Genomic DNA, 27,917 nt, shown 5'->3' on the forward strand with positions numbered 1-27,917 from the left:
ATCGACAAAATTAGAACTGATATGCAACCCTTTGTTATAATTCAAACATCTATATTAGTGTATGCACCATATCTCTTTATAACGTAAAAATGTAACAGCTAATCTGTGGAACGATTTATTGTACGATAATTTCCATTAATCAGTGGCAAAACCCGCTACATAGTGCTGAACAATCTACCGACGAAATTTGGTTCTAACATTAATGTATTGCGACGCGATTCCTATTTCATTTTGCTTCATCAAATGAAATACAATATTTTGGACACACTAAATAGCGCCCATATATCCATTTCCTGTACCATATTCCGCTTTTCTTGAAAATTTACGCACATACTGCGTGTTGTCCATATATATTTTCCATCGAAAATTGTATATTGTATGGAAAACTACCATTTCAAAATAACACGGACTGCATGAGAGCTTGTACGTATATGCACACATTCATCGGTATGTTGAATATATACTTATACCGACGATATTGTGAAGCATGAAAGTGCATGTATGGTTGTATTGGTGCGTTCTCAGCGTACACGGTGTACAGAGTGTGAGATTGTTTGGTGTCGTTCAGTCGTTCAGTGAGTGTTGCCGTATACGCAGCTTAAAGTTGAATTTGGTTGCAAATTTCAAAGTTAAAAAAAAAAGTTAATAATAAAATTGATTACACAGATGTAATAATAAAATTATTATAAATTACAATTGTACCGATGTAACACGACAAGTATATAATTTAAACAGAGAGAAAAATACACAAAAAATTTTTTTTGGTATAAATAGTGATCGCGAATTATAATACCGAGAATTACTTAACAAGCAAATTAGTTGATTGTTGTATGATATATAAATACCATACGCAGAGAGACTAATTCAGAATTTGGTCTCAAATTTTTTTTTTATTATTTTTAAATCATAATTCGACAAATGGTAACGGTAGTTAAAAAGTAAAACAAAAAAAACCGAATCAGAGAAGAAATATTTTTGTTTTCTTTATCATTTTTTTATATTCTGCACGATCTCAGTTTAATCTAAAAAATATAGTGCGAACCATAGTTGTGATATTAATTTGAATTAATCAGAATCGAAGAATTATTATTTTTATTATTTCACAATTTTTTTATTTAGTTTTTTTTTTCTTACATAAAAAGAGAGACATTTGCAATTTGAATTAAAACATCGGGTAAATAACAGAATAATATCGATACATATTTACATACATCGAGTATATACATACGTACCAAGAAGAATATTTTATACAAGAGAGACAAGTGATTGTTGCACAGCAACTCGGTGTATTTCTACAAGTTTCTAGAAAACACCGACTGAAGAAGAAAAGTGAGTGGTGGAAAATTCGCATAAAATATTATTTTTTTTCGTGAAGAGCCGTTTCAACAAAATTTATTCATATGATATCTGCTTGGATAAATCCCTATAATGAAAAGGTAGGATTTTTTGTTACACCATTTTCATATTTTACTAAAAATAAATATTTTTTTTTCCCTTTCGTTCTCTTTACAAATAATAAAAAAAAAGTCTTGTTTCACAAGCAAATTCATATCCAACTGACCATAATATACGCTTCTAAAATGAATCTATTTAAAGTACTCGTGATTATATAAAATATAATTAAATTTATTCAAATGAACTTATAGCGTGATTTAACATAAAAAGGTATGCAGAAAATGATAAAAGAAAAAAAAGATTTTTTTTTACTCAGTATGGCATATTGCCAGTTAAAATTTAGCATAGAGACGCCAATAGTCTTTGAATTAATTGTCGTTTTTCTATACTTTGTTCGTTTAATTGAGTAAAATTCATCCAAGATTGTCATCTGAAATGGGAAAATGTTTCAATGCTGAACGAAATTTGTTTTTTTTTGTCCAAACTTTTCCGATTAAATTGTTTTTCCGTTCAAAATCCTCGGAAAATATTTACACTCGACTAGTATAATTCACCTTGTTTGCATAGGGCTTCTGTAGGACAGAAAAAAAAACTCCAAATGTTTGTATATTTTCCATATTATATATGACAACCTCTACGCCATCAACAGATTACTTACTTATTGAGTTAAGTATAGTTTCGTCAAAATGTTAGTCATTTACAATTTATAATGCATATCACGTTGGTTGTTAGTTTTTTTTTCCTCGTCGGTTTATTGGAAGCTTAATTTCAATATGGCTTAACACCGTGTTGATTTTCTGTGAATTTTTGCTTATCAAAAGTTCCAGTGTTTTCGTCAATTTTATTGGAATCTTGATTTTTATCTTTACACAAATTAGTAAATAATTCATAATTTGTTAAGAAAAAATTAAATTTAATTAATTGATTCACGAAGCCCCATCGACCTGAAAGTCTATGGTTTGATAACGCAAAAGAAGAAAGAAAGCTGAAAAAAAATGAGCCGAACATTTTGTATTTAATAGCATGTATAGCGTTTCATGTATGTATAGTACATAGTACGTACACCAAAGTGATGCCAAATTTCTGTGGTGTTTTATGCTACTGTTGAACAGTGTAACTAAATTAAATTTTAAACTTGTGTTGCGTCGGGTTTTTTTATATACAAAAATATCTCTTCTTCAGTCAATTTAATGTTTGGTGGCTACACTTTTTGCACGTATACACACAGTTTCTGTCTATATCATTTCGCTATCACACAATCACTTATGTACGGTTGTGTTACAATTTATTCTTTGTAATTTAATTTGTTAAAAGCAGAAGCTCTATAAATACATGCCAATGAAAGTGGTTACGTTCTTTTTCATTTTGTAACATCTGGAATTTTATTTAAAAATTGTTTTTTATAGTCTGTCTAGGCTACATCACTTTTTCCTAAATTCTACGTACGTTGAACCTACTTTTTTCTTGTAGAGATTTCTTATAAATAAATTGCAATACAATGATAAGTATGCCGCAACAACAGTTTAATGTAATGATGAACGTTGCAAACAAAAACATCGAATAAAAAAGACTCACTTCCATATTCGGTTTATAAAGTCCCTTTTTTTTGCTTCATCCATATAGCTCTGCCGATGTGGTTTTTGCAACGAAACCGATTCGAAAATTGCGCGTTCAAATATTTAAGTTTTCGTTTACGTCGTGACTCTGCATTAAATTCTAAAGCAACAACATTATGAAATGTAGAAATGAGACGTAGTACAGTGGATACAGAGCTTAAAATTAAAGTTTCAAATTTTAAATATTTGTCTGTGCTGTAATTTTTGTCTAACATTCGAAACGAAACATCCAACATTTTCCCTTTTTCTGTGCTCATAATTTCAGAGTTGAAGAGAATTTCGGTGAATTATTTATTATGGCACAGCACACAGATTATCAATCTTTTCGAGAAGCATAGGATGGATCGAACCGAGGCAGTTACATAATTTATGTCCGATAAATACGAATCCTGTGTGGGGATGGGTTTATATTCTGTTTCAGTTTGACATTCAGTTTCGAAACGTGCGGTCACTGATTACAGTGTGTAACCACATGAAAAATAAATTGGATGTTCGGGTTGTTCGGAAGGGTGTGGGTTCACACCCACTGGGTGTAAATAATTGAAGTTACATTCAACAAATGACGGGTCTTTCGTTATTTAGTGTCTTGAATGGACTTACAGTCCCTTTGACTCGTTGAAACCCCAGTGCCCCGACAAGTGTCCCACTTGTCTGAACGTCTGTAGATATCTCCCGATTGGGTGTATCAGTCGTTAGGTCACGATATTCAAACCTTCCAATTCTTAGTCAGGAACAAGTATCTCCTGTTAACGCAAACATTCTTTGAATCAAAGTACCAAGCACTAATGGTTCAATATTCTTCAAAAGATTATCAACCAAAAAAGGTGAAACCTTTCTCAAGAAACTCGAGTGCTGGAGGAAGGTGAAGGTTCACATTTAGCACCTATAGAAAATCAAATTTTCTTTTATACACTGAAAATGCCATGATTAATATTTGATATAAATTACATTCTCGGCGCCCTGTGTGACCGTCCACTCTTAACCCCTTGGGCTACGGGAGCACTGAGCGTATTAATAATCGATTTACTCTGTTTATTTTTTTTCTACACATAAAAGCTTTTACAATTTTATTAGGTATCGACTTTTCACCATTTCTCGGTAAAAGTGGACTTTTTTTTTTCTTCTTAGTATTATTGGTCGGTAGTATACGGTTGGTTCATTTCAACGATTTAATGTAACATATGTTGGATAATTTTAACGATTATTTCGTCTAGTTTGGTTTTACTATATAACAAAATAGTAAATAATAAAAAAAACCGACCCAACTCACCTACATATTATAGTGCAGAGAGTGTGTGATGTATGCATTGCATATGTAGATCGATAGAGTTTTTCTTTATAATGTTGGTATCTGCGTCGCGAGATGTATAATTAATTTTTATTTTTATTTTTATTCTCTCAATAATCCTTGCATTTTTGATATCAAAAACTAGTAATACCCAATAAATTAAAAATTTTATTCAAATATGTTATACCGACTGTTGTGTAATAATATGAAATGCCTGAGTTTTTTTTTCGTTATTTCTATTGCCTTTACAACATGTGGATTAATAATTGCATAGTATAAAGACTTTTCGATGAAGTAATTACAAGTTTAGCGATTGTAGATTTTGTAATATGAGATTTTTGTGTTATGCGGTTGTCAAGGTACATGAGTCGAACAAATTGAAATGTAAGAAAATAAAAAAAATTTATTCGCCTCGACACTGGGAATTATGTTTTCTATTTTTTTTGGTTTGTAGCGTAATCAATTCGATTTTGTATTTAAATTTCATTTGGTAGTATTGACCTATTGTAATGTTTATTTAAAAGAATATTTCGTAGAATTCCGAAACTCTCCAGATTGGAAAACTTTCTGGACTGTTTGATTATGAATTTCAATCGAATTATTAATAAATCAATAAGTAAATTCATGAACAAATAACTTTTGCAAATACTATCCACTTAATATATGTATTGGCCTATAATAGGACGGGGGACGCACTTCTTGGACTTAAATTGTATTAGATTTAATGAATTGAGCAGTGTCACCCCTCGCTAGAAGTACCGAAGTACTAGATTTAATTGAGTGTACGTACTGTTGTAAATAAATGACAAATCTAGTACTTCAAAATCTAAGAAATGTTATATGTGATAGTCGACCAACACTTAGTCCAAAATACCATTGATCTTCCAAATCAATTGGGTGACTTTAGTCCATAATATTTTAGCGCAAAATTTGAATTTGCTAATTCTAACGTGCTTCTGGTCAGTAAATGAAATTTTTTGAGTACATTTTTCGCATTTACCGAACAGAAGCACGTAAAGCACTGTACGCACGGGGTTTCAAATTTTTATTTTGACGTGTTGGAATACAGCCCAGCACTTTCCTTCGGGTCTGGCCATAACGTCACCACTCGTCAAAATAAAAATTGGGAACCTTGGACGTAATGTACTTTTACCGTTATTAATGTAATTTCGACTCGACCAATATCTACCAATACCGGTAATTCCGTTAATTATATTGCTAAATCCATCTAAAACAAAGCTCGAATTTTACCATCAATTAAAAATTAGCCCTCAAAGTTCATTTCGGTTTCGGAACCCAGTTTCGTAGGTAGACATTTTACAATATTTCGATAAATATCACTGTCCGGAGAAACATTAAAATAAATCAACAACAATAAATTGATGAGTGGAAAAATTTCAAAACTTAAATAACAATGAAGTAAAGTCAGTGCATATATATATGTACGGTCGAAGTGAATATACAACGATTTATTAAACTGCATCACTGTTAGTGACCGTTCAATGTTATGTGTTATTATACATATGCATTGTACACAATATTGAACAAAATCCACGTAATTGAAGCATCTGCATTTTATTTCAACATTGAACTGGACATCTTCATTTAATGAATACACACAACTTGTTCGCGTTATCGCTGTGTTAAACTGCAATCTTATCAAAACAAAAATTTTCCTTCCATTAATTAATTCATGACTTTTTTTTCTGGAGGGGCTTTATCAAAACTCGTGCCACCAGTGTTATAAATTTCGTGTTTGTTTCAAGTGCTCGTGATCAATCGAACAAATGCTATTTTATTTATAGAAGGTGGCTGACCGAAAGTATCCTTTTGCACGTTAGGTCAAGATGTTATCATCCCAAAAGAAAAGAAAAATGACTTTGCACAGCTGATAAATGGAGAAATAAAACGTTTCGAATATTATTATATGAAAAATGAATATGCCAATTGAACATAGGACAAAGCATAAAGCGAAACAGATCAGAATTTTAAATCAAATTGATATTGCAAACGAAATGATTTTTTTTTTCAAATTTTTTAAATTAAATTTTTCCATTAAATAAATTAGCTTCATAGAAGCTTGTTTGTTGTGGCGCACCATTGTAATCAAATACAATCAAGCACATTAAGCGGTTGGAGTGTCTAAGTTTTGCATGAATTTCATAACATCGCGTGTGCTCATCGTGTTTTGCCGCGTATTAAATTGCATAGTATGGCAATCTAATGACTTCCCCCTTGTAAATAATAAATTGACGCGATCATGATTTATGAGGTGTTTAATGGCTGAAGGGTTTTCGCCGATGTAATTAAAAAGAAGGAACTTCTTCAACTGGCGTGTCGATGATCGGATCAATTAAATTTGATTTCAAAAAGGTCAATGGAAATTTCGAACTAATCGACCGTTAAATTGCGTTCAATGTTGATCGATACTCTTTCGTTAAACATGTTCAACGTTCAAGAGTCGTTGTATACGCAACAGACGCAAATTCAATGACCTAAAACCGAAGGCACAAAACTCAAAAACCATGTCCACGTGCATAATCAATAATTCCATGCGCCTGAATTATTTATATTTTCCGACAAAACGAAAACGGAAAACACGTTGCAAACAAGTCTGAATATTTGAATTTTTTCGATTATTTCTTAACGAAACGGAAATTTTGCATAAAGTTTTCTTTTTATTGGGTTCCGATGGGGTGTGGCCTCGTGAAATACAATCTAAATTACAGATGAGCAAGTTTTTCTTAAACATCGTAAGCATTTCGAATGGTATATCATCTGAACAATGTGTATGCTAAAACGTTACTATACGACGTGAAACTCACGAAAGAAACGTTTGCAAACACCTTTGTTTTTCCAGTATTTTCGTCAATTTACCAATTTGAACAGCTGTTATGAAAATTGCAAAAGATGTCATTAAGCAATATGCTAGATACTTAACCATAACACATTCGTAATTGTATTCTTCCGCTTAACCAAATTATTTATCGTTAACAGAATCAATGGGCTGATGTGTCTACGTACAGCCAAAGCAAACATATGTAAAACCAAAAAAAAAAATTCGTATTTTTGTTCCGAAAGGAATATGTTCAATAACAAGTTGTTGAATCAACAATTGGCACATTCGGATGGTGCGTACAAAGTTTTCTTCTTCCAACACCCATTTGCCATATGGAAAATTATATTTTTCTTGAATGAAGGTCTCGCGCAAACGCGTTAAGTTGAAAACCTTATTTCGTTACATGTTAGCAACACCAGACTCTTCTGGTATAAATGTATGTTTTCTCTCCATTTTTGACCGAATAAAGAACCTTGTCTAGGATATTAACTGAATGATAGTTTAGCGTCGTCGTCGCTTAGTTCTTTTTTTTTGTTCCTCTTATACTTCGTCTTGTTTCTGTGCATCGATTTTCAGCATCGAGCTGAGGACAAAAGTTTAGTGCTCGCACGTAAATAACATTACAATTTCAACACGTCGACTGTGTATGTGTTAATGAGTAAATATTTTCTAGTTTTTTTCTTCTTCTTTTTATGTAATCGAAACGATTCCATATAAAGGTCATTTTTTACATTCCTCATGCATGAACAATTTTTATACTTTTTTATTGGTAAACAATCTATTTACAACGAACGAAACACAAACATTTTTCTATAGTGGCAAAATATCACACAATCGAAATATAAATATGCGACAAACCGAAGTTTGAAGTGAAAAAGAAACCTCACATACAGATCTACCATTAAAACGAATTTTTAATCCAAAATGACCGCATTGTTGATAACTTTTTCTTCTATTTAACAAAGAAAAATAAATTCAGAATTTTTGCCACTTAATATTGATAATATTTGACCATATGGGAGTCTTTTCACTTCATTTTTTTTATTATTTTTTTTATTTATACACTCAACTGGTATCGTACGTTAAAATTTATTTAAAATTTGTAATCTAAAATCTTATCTTTTTTTCGTTGTTCTACGCTACGCTTATATAAATATATTATTTACAAATTGACTTTAAGCGGTCGATGGCGAGAAGAAGAAAAAATGCTACTTCTCACATATAATGTATAATACTTAGCTGGTGATAACACTATTTTTCATTTCATATTATTATCAATGGAATGCTCCGTTGATAAGAACGATGATTTCTTTCTTCTTTTTTTGTGGTAGATTTACATGCTTACGTTTAGTATTTTGTTTGAAAATGCAGTTACATTCATATAGCAATTGGAAAAGAAAAATTACTTAATCCATTCTTCCTGTTATCAATATGAGAACGTTTCGTAAGAAGCTTTAGGGTTAATGATACAGTTCTGCTGCTACAACAATAAGATAATGAAATGTCAATATAGCCATCCTGTTGTGAAGTCACACTAATTAATTCATAAAAATTCAAGATTACATTTAATCTTAGCTGTTGGTTAGTGGTAAAACAAATACCGATGAGCGTCGACAATCAAGTAACACATGACAGGGCAATATATTTATCTAAACTCGCTGAAATTTGCAAAATTTCTGAAAATTTACTTAATTATCCGCGAATTTCAGCCAATTTTTAGTAAATTTAAAGTACTGACTATACAGGCATAGTACCATGGTCAGAGTTACGATTCGTCAATAAAAAGTTTCTCTTATCCGTTTAGTGGCCTATGTCACAAAAAAACGCTAGTTCGGCCCATAACCTGTTTATATAGCCATTGAGTTGTTTGATTATATAACCAATACGCTTTACAGCCAGTCGTATCGCCAACAAATCAGACATCGATAAGCAATTGATTTAACTGATTTGCTGGCTTATTTTCCAATTTATTTAAACAACGAGTTGATCATGACTTTTTGACCGAACAATTATTTTCAAATATACACGTCCACCTTCTTCGTGACACGCGTGTTCTTCTGGTAAAAAATTTTATCATGTATACACACACACCGAGCAATACTTTTAATTTCTTCATTTAAATTTAAAAAAAAAAACTTTATTAAAAAAGTGTTCGTTAGTTTATTATTAGAAAGAAAAATCTTTTTTTAATTCCTTTTGGCACAATCAACCATGGAAGTATAATTGTAAAATTTGTTTATTCGCCGAAAACATCACTGTTTATTCGAAATGAATGTGAAAATCATCTTTCTTCTAAATTTTTCTGTAGTCATGGTCATGGTTAAGTCATTAATTTAAGTTTAAAACAAAAATCTTGTGGGATATCGGATAAATTTTGTGGAAAATGTGCAATTTTATTAATTCGAATGAGAGTTTTCGGTGTTATTGAAATGAGTAAGTTTCGGCTTTGATTTATTGAGTGTTGATATCCGACACGATCATGTTGAGGGAAAATTGAAATAATTTCTCATGATTTATTGATTTACGGTCGTAACGAGCCATGCACTTGTTTAAATGGATAAGAAAATGAATGGAACATAAATTGCTCAATTTTACTGTGAGTGTATTACAAACAGTCATCAGTATTATTGAATATAAAAATCGTTTTGCTCTAAATAAAATGCGAAAAAGCTCTTGACCTATAACAAAAAAAACAAACAAATATTTTCACTATTGACCATTTTCATACTCGTACATTAAATTGTCACCGTTCAATGCAAAAATGTAAACCAACACAAAACAGATAAACCAAACACAAAAACTTTCATTGTGGTTTAATACGCGAATAAAATTTTTATTAAATTCTTTTTTCTTCGTTTTTTTTTTATTTTAAATTTCAAATTGAATATGATGAGCTGCTTGCGATCACAGCTCGATGCTGTGTGTACTCTCGGTATTCACATTAAATTGCAGACATCCTACAATTAATTGCGAAAAAAAAAACAATTTTGTGTTATTGTTCAAACGAGATCATGTGTAAGAGTTTGTTTGTTCATTGATGGCAATTTTATGAATCGAATGTGTTATAAATTTGAAAATAAACAAATCTCTCGAATGAATGGAAATGATTTTCATTTATAATATTTTTCAATTAAATGATGATGGAATTATTGAATGATGGTGTGAGCTGCGAGAGAAAAAAAATGAAGTTTTCTTTCATGCAAACAATTATATTATTCACAGTTCCTATGATGTTTGGTATTATCTAATCGATAATGAATGTGAATATACATGGGTTATGATCCCACCCATAGGGGAAATATTATCTTTAACCATATTCGGTTTAATGTTTGAAACATTATTGTTTCGACACAAAAGAACACTCATTAACGTTTAGTTTAGTTAAATTATGGAGCGCTTAATTAATAGTCTAATTATGTTGATGAAGGGACTCGATAAAACAAACAAACAAACACCGGTAAGCCGTATATACTACACTGTACAATTACATATCCCGTCAAGATCAGGTCATATTTTCAATAAATTGTTTGTAATGTAACAATAATTGACGTTCGTCAAATTAATTAACTAAATTGACTTCATCTTTGTTTGCAGAGCAAACATCAAAACGTGGTTTAAATTTCATATAGTATCTGGTAGCAGTGGAACTTTTGTCTTTTTAACGTCTTTTAGAATTCAAGCTCATCGTCAGTGTCTTACTATCGAATCTTATACTTCCTTTGATCTGTGTATTCTCAACAGACTGGAACGAAATCTTTTACTTCAATTTTTAAACAATTTTATTAACAACGATCAAAACTTACAATCGGCGGCTAAGTTTACTTCAATTGTTTAACCACACAGTACATTAATAACCGCCGCCTAACTCTTATTTCTAGCAACTCTATAGACAATATAGTATTAGATGACACTGTCTACTGTAAATGGTTTTGCTGACTGTCAGTAAAACGTTTATGGTTTCCCCATAAAATTCTAGTACATAGCTCTACTCTATTTTCTATGTTTTCAGTACCTCAAGTTTTGAGGTCACTAGAGATGGAAAGGTCATGAAAGCTAGCCTTTCAAATTTAATCGGCGCCCAAAAAATTCGAGTTGCAACAGAAATATTGGCGCGCGTTGCGTTTCAAATCAAACCGAGTTTAAAATATATATTTTCTGATAGTAAGAAAGGTCACCAAGAAACTAGAAACGGATCAGACGGGTTGAACCAAAGACAACAATCTCCAGACAAACATCTTTCTCTTTATAAATATCAAATTAAATAATTTTTATAATAAATCCACCTATCCAATCCAGTGGTATTATGCTAATATAACGATAAATTACCAATTAAAATGACGAAATTTAAGCAATGCTAAATCCGAATGGATGCAGTCATTCATCAGTTATGCATATAGCATACAAATAAGTCATTTAATATAATAAATAGAAAAAAAAAACGAATTTAGAAACTGAATTTGCAATTTACATTAAATTTAACCAGCGCACATTTAATTAGCACAATTATCATTTTTCGTTGTATAAAGATTTATTTATTTTTTCGTTTCATATGGCTATACTGGCCACATAACCATACCATATACCAAAATAATGTTTAGTACCATTAGGCGTTGGACTAGAAATGATTGAAAAGTGTGTGTGTGTTTCGAGGAGAAAAAGAATAAATTTTCTTTTTTTCTTGTTAACAACACTGCGCTGCACTTATTTGTTTATAAATATCATGCTCGATATCAATTAAATGTAAATAAATAAATTAAATGCATCAGATGCAGACAAGTGCGGTAAGATTTTCAATTTAATTGAAAAATGTAATACTTTTCTAAAAAAAAATGTCTGCGGCGATATGTGATACGGCTGATGTCTGACACGAATTATGGATGTTACATACCTATATATACAATATATCTTTTTTATGTATATTTTCTATGTACAATACACAGAAGTGAATTAAAAATTCAAGAAAAAGAAAGAAAGAAAGAAAGAAAAAAATAGAAAATATTTCAACCATGACTTTTACTTATATTTTGACTGATTTATTTATTTAAAGAAAATATAATTTTTCTTTTAACCAGTCGCTTCATATATTATACATAATCACTAAACGAAATCGAAAATGTACATAACGTCGAATGTGGGTCAGCGGTGGTATATCGTTAAGTTTTTAATTTTACTTAAAATTAAACCATTTTTTCGTTGTTAATAAAATGTCCTTACCGGAAACCTGAGTATCAGCTCGGCTATTTACAGTTTATACACTTCTGATATAACACAAATAAATACAAGCAATAAATTACCGAATTGATTACGAGTCACATATCAACATGTAGACATTAAATGACCTAGAATTTATTGGATATAAAAGAAGAAAAATATAATTACAACTCAGCGACAACGAAATGATTATTACCGAACCAAAAAAAATGTTTTTTTTTGTTCACTTATATGTTTGACGGATTAATTAGCACCAACATATAAAACAGAAAGTTTCAATGGACGCAACAAGAACGCGTCGAACATAATCAGAATGAAAGTAGCGCAATGTTCGTTCAATATCTACGCACACATCACTTGATAAATAATATCGAGCATCTAAGAAATTCAATCTGTTTGTTTAAGAAATTTTTATTTCATAAAAATTCTTTCGTTACATAAACCTAGATTTCATTCAGATCGCATGGCACATTATCATCTCTGCGGTTTTATGTTTCCTTTTGTCATTTAAGATGTAATAACAAAAGAATTGCTCTAAATTGCAAAATGTTTTTATAACAAATTGAGTACAAGGTTCTGTGAAGGACGTCCACATTTTTGAGATATTTTCGACGTCCTCATCATTCGCATTTTTTGAATGCTTGGAACTTCCGGAAGATTTACCGTACTTTGACAAGAAGTTGTTGACAGTGAATTCTTCAATTGGACCACCTTCCCTCGATGACGGGCTGTAGTTATTGTAGTTCCCTAAGCAGTCATCAATTCTAAAACATTAACAAAGAATCACAGGTATCGATCGACAAATTTGTTTTCGAAGAGATCAAAAGGCCTATCGACTACTGTCACAGTAGTACTGCGGGATTCCCTTGCCAACATAGTATATGTAGACAGTTAAGGCTCAGAATAGGTCAGTCTTGATTTATGACCTGAAACCTAATTGACATGATTCGTGACCTGAACTGACCTGAATCCTGATTTCTTAATTCAAGCCCAGCCTGTCAAGATCTAAAATTTTTGACAAATTTGTTTGAAAATTTTTGTTACAATTTCAGGTCAAGCTGAAACCTGATCCGACAGTTTTGAGAAATTCAGGTTTAGGTCCAGTCAAGTTGCTTCAAATCCAAAGCAAAAACCTGACCTGAAATTTCAGGTGATAAAGTTTTTGGACCGCGGTCGACCTTTTCCGAGCTTAATAGACAGCGGTGAAGAGAACGTATATTCCGTCTCATAAAAAGAAAATCGTTCGGATATCAGATTGACAAACCATTTGTGGGTCAACAGGTCATATGTAGACACAAAAATTACCTAACTTGGTAACAGAAAAATCGTTACACATTCACTGTTCGAATCCTCCCACTAATCAAGTGCGTGTGGTGCGCTGTTGTTCCAGTTGGTTCGTTTCGATCGAATAAAGTTTATTTTTTTTTATATAAAATGTCTCCAAGTTATAATTGAAAGGTTTTTTTATGTAGATCATTGACGACAATGTTACCAATTAAAACATTTTATTGTATTGTATAGCGAAGATGGCACATTTCATTTGGTGTTTTATTAAAAGTTATTAGAAGTCGATTTAGTTTCATTAAATTAATTACTAAGCGATATTACATCGAGTGTGGCACACTGTTGTTATTTATTGATCGTTTTTCTTCTACGGAGGAGGATGTTGACATCGAAAATGTATATCAATTACAGTTCTTTTTGTCTTTCTTTCGAAAAGTGCACACATTTCTTTCTTGTGAAATTATATTTCGCAAAGAAATTTGTTGTTTCGAGACGGGGAAATATTGTACAGACATTGCAAGAAAACCTCAAAATTCATACACCGAGTTAATATATTTCAACTGAGATGATTTGACTAAGCATAGAGACTCCATCATCTATATATTTGTATATTTCTGTGATCATTCTATTTTCTTTAAATAAACAAGAAAAAAAATCCAAACCACCGGTGAATGAAAGTAATAAACCGAATTTGCATATTTAATTAATGAAGATGAAACAAGCATTAATTAACTCTGACATTCAGTTCGCTAAGCATATGGATTTCGGTATACACAGTCGCGAATATGTTTTGTAAATATATCGCCAGCACCCATATCAATATCATACGAACAACAGAGTGCTATAATATCATTTTCGGATGAAAAGGTCAACTGGTTTCTATCATTTTAATGCTTCTGGGATATACCACTTACAACATTTTACTTCTATTTTGAAGACGACGAGAAAAAAAAATGGTTTCAAGAAAAAACTACATTCCAAACATTAAAACTATTGTGAGATATATTTTATATTGTTTTTGTGTGTTGTCATCGCTATGTGGTCGAACTTAAAAACCAAAAATATATATTTCAGGGTTCACATAAATTATGTGGCGATTAAACGAAAAAAAAAATTAAATTTTTTTCTTGGACTTTTTATCGCATTTTTGAATTTTTGATTTTTCTTATGCAAATCAGATTTTGTTTAGCAAAAATAAAATGCAAATTTAATTGAGAGAATAGGATGTGCAAATTTTACTACATTGAGAAAAATAGTTTAAAAACCAAAGCAAAAACGTTTTTAATTTCGATATATGGTTGCATTATATGCGGCAGTTTGGGCAGTCTGTCGAAATCGAAAGAAAAATGTAGGAAATAAAGTGTGGTATTACGGAAGTATACTTTTAGTAGTAGTGCATCTGCGAAAGGCAACCTGGTTTTGAAATTTCAACAGAGACTTGTTTTAAAAGAAATTGTTTAGTCATAACCTTCATCGCCAAATATTTGGTCGGAACCATGGAAAAGTTGTCCCATTATCAAATGAATGATAATGATGAATTTCGGTGATTGGTTAGAGTGTTCATTACTATAACTATAACCAGTCAATATTTATTGATCAGGCCCGGACTAGTCGAAGAAACGATCGGGATGTTATGCATCTTACCGCCGAGCGAAATTAATATTTCACATTTCGAAAAATCGGCCTGATTTTGGGCTATTTGATTACCCCTGTCGTTGAGTCAGCAATTAGCCGAATTTTATTTGTAAAATTTGATGTTCGCCCTAAACATTTTTATATTCCAACAATTAAACGAAAGCAAAGGTTATGGATCTGAATAGCAATATCCATTAAATCGACTAAAATGTGGAACCAGTTTCGTTACAAAATATTTCCAAAGTGAATTTTCATCTCGAGAAACGTTTCGTCTATTGTCATCTAATGTCTGATCCATTTTTATTATTGTAAATACTAAAATTGTTTAAGAACACTTATGAATGTTGCTTACATTTTCATAGCAGACATAAATCCTCAATATTTTGTCGTCGAATTCGAACATCAGCGAAAAGAAAAACGTCTTTTCGAAGAGTGAAAAAGCATTTTTTATTATTGCACGTAAGAATTATAGCCTCAATCATGGAAAAATATCATAAGTAGGTTACACCAACGCCATAAAAGTATAAGATAAATAGAAAAAGTCGTTTTCCGTCGAATTACAATGGTCTATCTCGTTTGGAATGTATTTAATGTTTCCAAGAAATTGGATGATTTGAATAAATAAATTCACGAAAAATTTTTATTTTCGTTTTCGCTGTGCAGATAACACATGTGACATGATGTCGCTATGTACAGAAAATAGCTTCAATTCATTGCAACCATTTCGGGTGTTTTGTGTTAAATTTATTGATATTAATAATGGTAATTTCATTAAAAATAAAAACCGAAACCCAATTTATTATGATTCTAAATACCTCCGGACCATCTGTGTTTGTTTTTCAATTATTTTGGTTAAAAATACATTTTTGTTAACTGCGTCAAACCTTTATTGTTGTCTAAAAATATCTACGTTCCAATAAAACTAGCGAACAATAGACCTTTTCGACTCATTAGAATTTTCTTTTTCTTTTTTTGCAAACGATTACCATATTAAAGTCAACCGCCAGCAATTTAGACAAATTTCATTTGCATCAATTAGTCGAAAATACTCACTCGGTTTTCGAAGTTTTCAAGTTTTATTTGGACAAAGAATTATGAATTTTTAAGCACAATAACGTGCTAGACCATATCAGGCCCGGACTGGCCTTGGAAAATACCAGGTGCGCCTATTAGTAGTTTAAAAAAATTTGCTATATTGTCGCTTTTCAATAGGACTTTTTGGCGCTTTTTCTTCACTTTAGGTGCCTTTTCCTACAATTCACTAGAGCGCCTTAAGGTAGCTAGTCCGGCAATGGACCAAATTAACATAACACTGCTCCTATCCTATGTTTGTGTTTGTGATAGAATAGCATGAGAGTTCATATTTCCATGAAAATTCTCGCAGAACGATAGTGTTTCCAATGGATCTCACTCTCAATTCAAAATTCTTGCTACACCTAAGTACTCTGCCGTTTTCCAAATTTTCAGTTTGCAATAATTTTCGTTGGATGACCTCTGGAACGACGCATTTCCGTATTTAGTGATAACTTTGATTTCTTAAATTAACTCGAGCGGGTTAGAATCTCAACTAGTTAGCCTACAAATATTTTTTTCACTGTTTTATTCACCTATACTTCTTTCGTTGTGTACCACAACGAACACAGTCACATTTTGGACTACTTTAGCATTTTAACTTATGCTGCAGACACAATTCCGTTTGACAATATAATTGCATTTTACATTAATTATTACCACAAACGCTTACTTAAGTCTATACCTAAATTAGATATGTAAGTCGTTGCAACGATTAAATTTAAAAATAAAAATGCTCCATGCTCGTGCACATACATTTAATTTCAAAACTGAAACATTTTCGAATGGAAAAATATTGTGGAAAAGTCGGCTAATTAAAATGAATATTATGTACAAATACACGCAGAGTTTAAATGTTTGAAAATGCGTGACGTGAGAAAAAAATAATAATAAATAAATTGCATGCATTTCTCATTCTATGTTCGAATTAACGTTGAACACAAATGCATCAGTCACACTAATTTTAAGAGAGAATAAGAAAAAACCACACCGACGACATTATGGTTTAGAATGGTTAGAAATAACTTATCCGAACCAAACAAAGGGCATGAGATGTCATTTTGCAAGCATATACCATCAGTATCGAATCTACTACTTCTTTTATACAAAATATTTTCGAAAGATTGAAAAACATTTTTTTTATTAGTTTGATAAAAGACTGCATAATCCGAGCTTATCTCTTATTTTTCATCGTAGCTGACGTCATGAGTTTGCATAATATTTCATTCTACTTGTCTTGTTGTAAATTCTGAACAAGCAAATCCAATCAATGATACTTACAGTTCGTAATAAACGGACAAGAGAGAACAATTTTAACTGCATGGCTACATGGACAAGCTTAACATTTTATTGAATAGCAAACTGTACTCAATGTAAAATGAAAACTTATGTCCCCTCTTGGGATCAGTGAAAGAACATCGTGGAAAATAAGCGATTGGGCAAACTCTTTAAAACCAATTATTTCACGATTTTACCATTCAGTTGTTGTAGACCCATGATGCCCATAGAAATGTAATAAAGTTATTATGCACACAGATCATATTGCGCGTTTCGCGCTAAACAATTTCTGCCATGTATCATTACAACTCTTCCATAATCACAAATGCGTAAGATTATTCAGTATGACTGGAGTAAAATTGAATGAATCGTAATTTTTATTTCATTCATAAAATTATTTAAATTATTGGTATATTGATGGGTGGGAGTGTTCGCAGACAATTTAATGAAATAATAAAAAAAAATTATCTGAGATGACGACGTTTGATTGTACTACATTTTTCATGAATGGGAAAAGTTGACCGACGGACGGAAGTAAATCAGTGAACCGTTGAAATGTGTATGACAAAATTCTTAAAATTAGAAAAAAGTTAAAATCGACAGAGTCATTCCCCTACGAAATTTGTGAACATTTTTTTTCTGTCTTTCCAATATTTTGTTTTGTAAATAAATTTTGCAAAATCATAAATGCATTCGGTGCTAACCATATTTATAAAACAAAAAAAACAAATTATTTTGCATAATACTTTTAAAATCGCGTTATACACAACAAACATACAAAAAATATCGTCCATTAATACAGTTTGTGAGGTAATACAAAATCAAAAATAATAAAAAGAAATAAAAACAGCCAGCACCATATACGTAATATCAATTTAAACCGAAAAAGGTTTTTTTTCGTTTTACATTTTGCTTAATATACTGTGGTTGGAACGAAATTAAAGTTATTCAATTTTAGGTAACCAAATTCAAAAACTGAACTTTTTTTTCGCAACACAATATCCAATGTGAAAAAGTTCGTTGAACGACAATCGCTTGTTTAAAAAAAAGAAAAATTCGTGACCTTAATTCAACTTCGGTGTGCATGTTATTAAATGCACTAGATTGAATTCGATTAAGTCGTTATGTGTATTTGATAAAAAAAACACTAAAATTACATTGTAATTATGTTGTTAAAAATGGTGTGTTGTTCAACGTCTATACCGATTTGTGTTACACTTAATTTTTGATAGATATTTACATTTAATTACCTGCTCATTATTACATTCACAACATACATTTAAAAATTATCAGCAGTGTCAACGTTAATTTGTTAAGTTACGAAGATAGTAGGAGCTAAGCTAATTACGCTAATTAACTGTCCACAAAAAGTAGATTATGGCAAAGAGTCGCGGTCGGAGTGATATTCTATATGACTCCCAGATCAAAATTATGGTTGATAGATACACTAGTCTCCAGACTTAACAAAAATGACTTCTTTTGGGACAATGCTCCACAATAAATAATATTTAATAATTAATATCTCTCATTCCCTGTTAAAATATCCACTTTTGTGAAAACCTACATTTTTCAAGATTTTTTGGTTTTGGCCACTGAGATGCCCCCGATTTTGTGCAATGAGTAGACACTTTTTATCTGGGAGCGACACAGAATTTTTCTATTGTTTCAAATTTGGGCCACCGCAATCAACCTTCTACCTACCTTCTCATGTGCTATGAAAATTTCGTTAATTTTTTAAATTAACATCGCTGTAAACCTAGACCTGTACGAGACGAAATTCTTTGAAATCTTATTTTTAACCGTATCATGATGACAATATGAAACCGCTACACTGACTTGTCATAAAAATTGTAATTTAAAATTTCTAGTCATGTGGGGTATTCATATTGCTAGAATGAGTGTAACCTCGCAATAGCTCGTAGTTTAGGCGTCCAACAAGGAGTACTTTTAAGTTGAAGGTACAATTTTCTGCTTCAAAAAACTGTACTCTTCGTAGGAGCTTTCTTCTAGAACCTTGATATCCGTAGTCAGTAATTCGTTTCACAGATTAAAAGCATAACAGTAGTCATTTGATCAACAAATTTTCAAGATGTTGATTTCAAATCTGTTACTTCACTTTTTTTTAACATTATGTTTTGCTATATAAGACTGCATTAATCAGTGATCGACATTAAATCTAGAATTCGTTATCGATAACAGATGATTAGCAGTCCATAACAGGTCGTTAGTGGTTATTTTATAGGCTCATTTTCAACTACATCAATTGAAGAGTCCATAAATTTCTCAAATTCTGTACCGGCTAGTACATAACTAGTTTCCGAATCGACTACTTAAAAATCGAACTATGCATCCAGTACATCATTTGGTGTACAACATTGTATTACCTTTCCAAGTTGAAGTAGCCAGTAGCTTCAGTGGCAAAAACTTTTCAAATTGTTAATCAATTAATATCTTTTCACACCGAAATGGTGTTAATCTAAAAAAAATAATGAAAGGACAACGACGCACACATTTTTATTTGCGCCTAATTATACGTAACTACGCTTGATAGGTAAAGCCTCTACTTAAATTTTAAATTAACTCATTGAAGGTTGTTTTTTGCCAAAAAATAAAAATGTTTAACACAATGAAACTGTCATAATTTGAGTTGCGCTTGTATATTACATTGAATAATAGTGTTATAGGTGCTTCATATCAAACATATATATATATATATATATATATATACATACGTACACAATAACAATAATGTAAACAAACATATCTCATTTACGGATTTGATCGTACGTAGGTACCACGCAATATAATGCAAAGAAACTTACAATAGAAATATATATATACTTTGGTGTTTATAGTCGTCGGTTTTGATGATCGCATTGAGATTCGCCGAAATTTGTTAAATTTTTGGCGCTCTCAAAATTGAAGGTGAAAGGCTTTTTGTTTTCTAAGCTCATTGTTGCTGGCTGTTATGATGTATGGATGTATATGTATGTTAATCTCATTATGGCATATTTCGCAGACAAAAATAATAAATTTTGTTTATTAATTTTATTATTCAATAAAATTAAATCATGATGATAGACAATTGAATAATGACTTTTTTTCTTTCGTCTTCTGCTTCTCGTCGGTTCTGTAATGCGATGTATAATTTTGGTAAAATGTAATTAAATTTAAGACGGAATTTCGCTGATGTAATTTAGAGGTTGTATTGTAATTGTAAATTGAAATGTTGTTCGGGCGATGCTAATAATGTTGAGTAACTGAAATGTAGTACGAATTGGAGCGAAGTTCTGTTGCGAATTTTCTGCGAATTTTGGGACACTTTGCTTCGCCTTAATTTATGATGAGATATGCAAATGATTCGAAGTAAGGATTTGAATTTGTTTATTCCATATAGCTCCAAGATTTCGTAATAAGCCTCGGAAAATGTTCATTTCTTTCTATTAAATCTACTACTTCATTGGTTTAATCGTCAAGTGATTAATATAAAATCTTTTACTTCTTTTGTTGAACTCTACTTTTTGCTATATGAGGCAGTCGTAGTCTTATCAGAGCTCATCGCTTACTTTTGTTATTGTTATCGATAGCAGATGGTTAACTGATACCATACTAAACTGATACCATAAAGTATAATCTTAAGTTGCATAAGATCTGATTCAAGTGGATTTTAGGCGTTTTTCCGAACAGCTGATCGATTAGGTGATGCATGGAATACATTTCTTTTAATGTGGAGACATTACTGTTAGATATTTGACCTTAAAAACGAAAATCTGCTGAGCATCTGTCTACATTTCGGACTATTTTTATAGCTTTCCAGCAAATTTCTTCTTTAATTCCAAATATATAAACCGAGTGATCCGGATAAAGGATCAACGTTGAGTCAACAAACACATAACATTTTAATGTCCAAATGCTCAACATCGCATGGTGATTAAAACCAATCCCCTTTTCGGTATAAATTTCGCACCAGCACATCAAATATTAACTTTACATTTCAATTTTATGTAAACTAAAAAGGACTAAACAAACACACTGCCCGACGACACAGTATATATTTGTTTCCAGTGGAGGTAAATGTGTGCTCGATTTAAATTACACATCCAACTCTATTTTTTTGTTGGATTGTTAGTTGGATTAGCATTTATCGGAACACTGTCTATACTGTGATAAATTCTAAAAATAAATTTGAAAATACAATTCGATGTGTGTGCGTATTTGAGCACACATAAAAGCGTCTGAAATGAACCGAGAATACCGAAACGCATAGTGATAATTCGTTTTGTTGGACTTTTTTTTCATTTTTGCGAACCTAAGCTGCGTGACAATGATAATTATGGAACAGATTTTTTGTGCTTTGCCATTAAGAACAAATTTATGGCATAGAATTATGTTCGAGAAGCATTTATTCTCCACTGAATTGAAATTGTAACACACTTTTTCCGACTGTGATGGTCAGTATATATATATATATATATATATATATATATATATATATATGTCCATTCGGTATAATACGGTGAAATACTTATCATGACAATTTCAAATATAGATTGATTTCGCTTTCACACGGAAAGTTGTATACTGTTTTGCTTCTAGTGAGCCATCAATAGTTAATAGTCAACACTATTTTATGGTATATGTATCGAGTTCGGTTCGTGTGTGTTCATAAATAATAATGAAAAACAAAAAAAAAATAATTAAACATCGATGTGAAGGAGGTTAGTAGCATAGTTTCAGTCTATCGGACGTGTAACTAAAGTAGACGAAAAAAAAGTGTTATTATGAAATAATAATTTATTGTGGTTGACCTATAAAACTATGAAGCGCATGCTGACCGAATTTCCGGAAGCGAAAAAATAATCTCGGTAAAATTTGATTTGATTTCATATATAATGCCATAAAATGAATTATTCGTATTAAACGAATTTTTTTTTTTGGTGATGGTATATACCCGGCAGTCAAGAGTTATTAATTTTATGTGAATGGTTATTACATAAAAATGGATTCAATTAATAATGAAACAATCTGAATTCGTTGGTAGACGAAAAAGACATTCCAATTTCAAATCTCATTTCATTTATTGATTTATGTATTTTAACCATAATGCACCTTGATATTATATTCCGAACGAAAACTGTTTCCGTAATAATAATCCTCACGTGGTGATGAATGTCTCTCTCTGTAGTGTACGTACACATCGACCATTTATATTATTTACCAGATCATTTTGAATTAAAATTTATTAGAATGAGAGATATATTTCAAATTTGACGCGGTCTATAGGTAAAGGTCACCGCTTCTAATGAAGATTATTGTTTTACGACTGGTTGTATAACGTGAAATTAATGTTCGTAAAATATTTTGCATCATTAATCATTGAATGCAAAAATGGTGTAAAATGGAAACCTCATTACGAGCTACATTATAACGTTCTCTTCAACAGTATTAATTAAACTGTATAGTGAAGTCAACTATCTGCCATTAGTGCTCTATATATTTGGGTTACAGATACTTGGAATATATAGAAGATATAACAAAATGCTCGTGAATATTGCAGTGACAATACGAAAAAAAACAACATGAATCGTTCGTTGACTGTATTCAGTATTTAATTTATACATGTACAGACTGAAGACCCATCCGAGAAAAGTTGAAGAAAAAACAGCAAAAAGAAAATTGTAATTGTTATTAACGAGGTCGTAAACAGGCTGTGATTATTTTTCGCGCAATCATACACACTGTATACGCAGTGTCACAGAGGCTATTTAAACAAAACAAAATAAAATTTATATTAAAAATAAAACTCCGTCGTTGTGTGTCGTATTTTTATAAATTTTAAATACAATGTAACTGGACGCACTGACGGCGAAGTCCTGCTGATAATTAATTGATTTTTTATGTATAATGTAAAAGCGTCTTAAGCAGCCAGCGTTAAACAAACAACGATATGACTGTTGACTGTAAGAAGCTAATAAAGTTAATTCTCTTTTTATTGAATTGAACCATTAACGCCATTAAATAAAATACGAAGGAATTTTGTTAGATTAGAAACATAAGCCAGTCACTGAGAGGAATTCAGTGAACAAAATTTTGTAACACTTTGTTTAGAGATATCCCCGGATGGAATAGTAACACAGTTAGAGTAAACGAAAGGAAACTAAAGAAAAACTAAGACCCAGTGGACGGGTAATAAATCGATAATGTTGCGAAGAACATTTGAAATGTTGAAAGATTTTGAAGAAATAATTCACTTGATACGTTCAACATACTTCTTAACCTTTGTCGGTTTTATCCAATCCATTTAAGACATAGATTCCTCGGGAGAGGTGTTGTTTAATCTTCTAAATGTAATGTAAAATGAGTGGATGACCAAATCATTATAATTTACGTCGTTGGGTCAGGTGAACATAAACAGTAGGTTATATTGGATGCTGCGAAAAGTAATTTATTGCATGAGGTATGAGGTAACAATTTTGTGATAAAAGCAAACTCACTGATGTGTTGTCGAGCTACAAGCTTTGGTAACTGTCTTTTCGATGAGTGTAGAATTTTTATGTCCGAGCCGAAGGCAAGGTATGCAACTACAGTTGCCGAAACAAGTGGCTCTAAAGCACACGAGTGATTTTCAGAGTATCACAAAGTTGTTTCTAAAGTATTGAAGTACGTAATGGATCATTTTCGCACTATGTTAATTGCTATGTAATGGTCAACTTTCGCATGGGGTAGTCAGTAAAAATAGTTCACTCACATATCGGCCGTTCAGATTTTGTTTTCAGTATCTGTGATACGTCTGACATTGGGATTTGGTTTGAAATTCCTGCTTACGATTAAATAAAACAATTTTTCAATGTAATCGACAATGTAATGGTTGGGAGCTTTACTTCCCTCCAAAGATATGGGGAAGATTTAGTTCTTTGATATCACAATATAGACGGGCTTATTGTCGAAGTATAGAATCAACAACACTCACTGAATGTCTTTTTTTGGTCACCCTCCTGTATTACTGCCGACCAAAGCAAGAAAAACTTATTCAGAAAGAGATCCAAATGAAGAACGAAAGAAAACAACAATGAAAGAGTTTTCTTACTTCTCCTCCTATTACTAAATATCTCTAGCTTTGGACGGCAGTTGCATCTTCACCGCCATTCATCAACTCTTTGTTAACGATTTCCAACAATTATAAATTTAAAATGTTGAAAATCATTTCCACCACCGTTCAAAAACATTATAAAAATTGAAATAAATCTCGCTGGACTGTAGTCATACCGTTTCATGAAAAAAAAACTCTTTGAACATTTTCTGTTTAGCAAAAAGCACGTGTTGATTTTCAATTTATTATTAAAGCATTTTATCATTGAGAGATACATTTTATATATTACGGTGCGGCTGGTGTATCGTAAGTAATACGGTGTTTAAATATCCAATATATGCATGCATGGTATCGAAACGCGATGCACAACTATTTAAATTCTCTTTCTTCGAGTAACCTAATAAACACCAGCCGGATCTTCTACAATTCAATCACGATTTGTTTTCATTTTTATGTTTTCGAGTTTGTTGGTTGGATTTTTTTTCTTTAAAATGAATATTACAAAACTTTCACTGATGTTTGAGAAAATCACACAAACACTGTCTGTGTGTGTGCGATATCAATATTTGCTTTGAGTACAAAATTACTTCTTAGATATTGCTTTTCTGTTTATTTATGGTATATTAATCAGATTCATTAAATATGGATTAAAAAAAACATATTTTTATGAACTCAGTTTCAACTAGTTTGTGATGGCTATCCGTACGTTTCACGCATAATATATCGTGACAATCTCTAGCTTGACAATCTTTTCCCGTTCACCTTACTAACAATATCGGTTCCAAAGATGATATTGAAAAAGTGTGACCGAAACAATTTGCATGGAAATGGATTTGTAAACTTTTGCTACACAACAACAAATTTGTTTCCATATCCCTTGGTATGCGTCGCCGTATTGCACGTAAAACTTTTAATTTGAACTCAAGCTATTTTCACGTTGTTGATTGCATACACTCAACAGTTTTAGAATTTTCAATGATGCTACTGTTACGCATGGTGATTTATTTTCGTATCCTACCACACTATTACGCCTTTACAGCGGCATATCTACTGTTAGAAGTGCAAGAACCAGGAAAAAAATAATATTTCGTCATGACTTTCATCATTTCATCATTCTGTTGGTAGAGTCGCGACACAGTAAAGTTAAAACTGAACATAATCAACGTTTACTTTAGTATGTCGTGGTAGATGGAAAGCGATGATACCAACAAGTGGTGTTGTTATACACATTGATGAATTTCAACCCGCAGATATTACGTACAATCTTCAATCAGTTGCTAACATTTCAATGCGATTATACCATCGTAAAGTTCATGCAAAGTTCAAAATGTGTCAAAATTACGTGTTTCAAAAGGAAAAGTTTTGATGAACGACTGAAGAACAATTCCACGACTTATCTATCCATGAAAATCTTTTTCGCAAAACTTTAAGCTAAGAAATGCATGAATTTCAATGTGGTACGTCTGCGGTTTATTTGTACGTATTTTACGAAGAATTCGAAAAATATTTTCCTTTAAATTTGAAATTTATTTTATTGAACGATGTTAGTCTGCGTAGAAAAGGATTCTCTGCATACATTTGATAATGTTTCCTGCTATTTAAATGAAATATTCGAAATGCTATGCGAAACGTTACAGATTTGACTTGATAAAAGTACTGTTGAAAAATTCAGAGAACCGGCAATTCAAATCCGATTCCCTATATCCATAGTTACCACTTGAGAATACCATTACGATAAGTGTGCGTTAATATGTGTTGTCTTCGCTCCATATAATATGAATAAAAAACATGAATTCGACTGAGATTGTTTTTATTTTCCAACTAAATCAGTCAGCCAGTCTTCTTCTATTAACTTGTTACCTATGATCTGTTATCGATGACAACTTTAGAAATCATCGACAAGGTCTGACTTATGCAATGTTCAAAAAATGAAGTAAAAGATTCGAAATCAAAACTATTGGAAAAAGTTGGATCAAATGAAGTAATAGATCCCACAGTAAAATTGCTGATATGCGTCTGTGAACTGTTAAACAGCTTTTCGTATATTCCACTCTACATCGACTCAGTATCTAAGTAATTTCTTTTGCATATCGAAGTCAAAGGTTACGCAAGGTTATAGAATATTAATTCACTACGTTTGTTGCATCGTAATAGTTGTCACTGTTTTACATGCAATTTTGTTGTTCACATTTTTTCCTCCATCCATCCAAACATATTTTATCACATTTCATCGTAAGTTCATTTTAATTTATACTTTATAATATGGTTGAAAAGTGCACAATAAAACGTGACAAAAATATAGAAAAAAATGTGGAAAAATAATTATTTACCAATTTACATGATGTACATCGACACTGGGAATTACCTCAATGTGTTAAGTAATTTTGTTTATCGTAAAAATGGTAAATAACAAAAACAAAAATTATTTCTACATCTCAGTATCACCTGTATAATTATTAAGTAGTTTATTTGCATTAATCGTTCGCGTTTAACTATATTTAATGCGAAATGAATAGCAATGTAAAGCTGGTGTCTGACTGTTTTTTGTTGTTTTTGTGTGCAATAAAACGACAATTCGTCGATTTATTACCACTATTTGGTAAACAAAATTAAACTAAAAAAAATAAAATTCTGAAACCAATTACCTAGAGCTTATGGGCATACTCAGGGCCTACTTTCGATAATTTAAATTATCGAAATTATCGAAAATTTATCAAAATTCTCTAAAATCAAATTTGAGAATTTCGATAATTTTTGAAGAATTTAGAGAATTCTTCGATAATTTCGATAATTTTCAATTATCGAAAATAGGCCCTGGGCATACTACTTTCCTCCTCTTTAAAATGTTTATTCGATTATTTAGCACGTAAAGTGTAAGTTTAAAATTTATGCAAATCCGTTCTTAGAATTACATTTTCACATTTACGGAGAAAAACATTTTTGTCATCGAAATAATATATTGAACGAAGCAGTAACCGTTTGATAGGAAGATGACTTGTCAACATAAATTACGTTTTTGTCTTCACAAAAAACAACAAGAATTAAATTCAATTTTAGTCACTAAATGACCATCAAAATATCACTTTACACACACATATGTTGTACAACGAGTCACTTGGGATATCCCAAAAATATCTATCGGTCTATGTATGGCTATGTTAGCCATCCAAAAAAGGACAGAAAAGTTTATCGAATCCTTTGTGGAATAGG

General features: G+C 31.5%; 1 protein-coding gene across 3 annotated transcripts in view; it reads left to right on the forward strand.

Annotated features, from left to right (window-relative positions):
* Positions 1-562: 562 nt before the first annotated feature.
* LOC119079400 (terminal nucleotidyltransferase 5C) overlaps positions 563-27,917 on the forward strand; it is a 43,660-nt gene continuing 16,305 nt past the window's right edge. The window contains exons 1-2 of one of the 3 annotated variants that reach the window (XM_037187283.1): positions 563-874; positions 1,143-1,436. In XM_037187283.1, coding sequence (XP_037043178.1) covers positions 1,401-1,436 — 36 coding nt within the window. In that variant the 5' untranslated portion in view covers positions 563-874; positions 1,143-1,400. The remainder of the gene's footprint in view (positions 875-1,142; positions 1,437-27,917) is intronic. The other 2 variants (XM_037187285.1, XM_037187286.1) reach the window with 2 other exon arrangements.

Source organism: Bradysia coprophila, unplaced genomic scaffold (genome assembly GCF_014529535.1).
Source record: "Bradysia coprophila strain Holo2 unplaced genomic scaffold, BU_Bcop_v1 contig_324, whole genome shotgun sequence".
Classification (NCBI taxonomy): Eukaryota; Metazoa; Arthropoda; class Insecta; order Diptera; family Sciaridae; genus Bradysia; species Bradysia coprophila.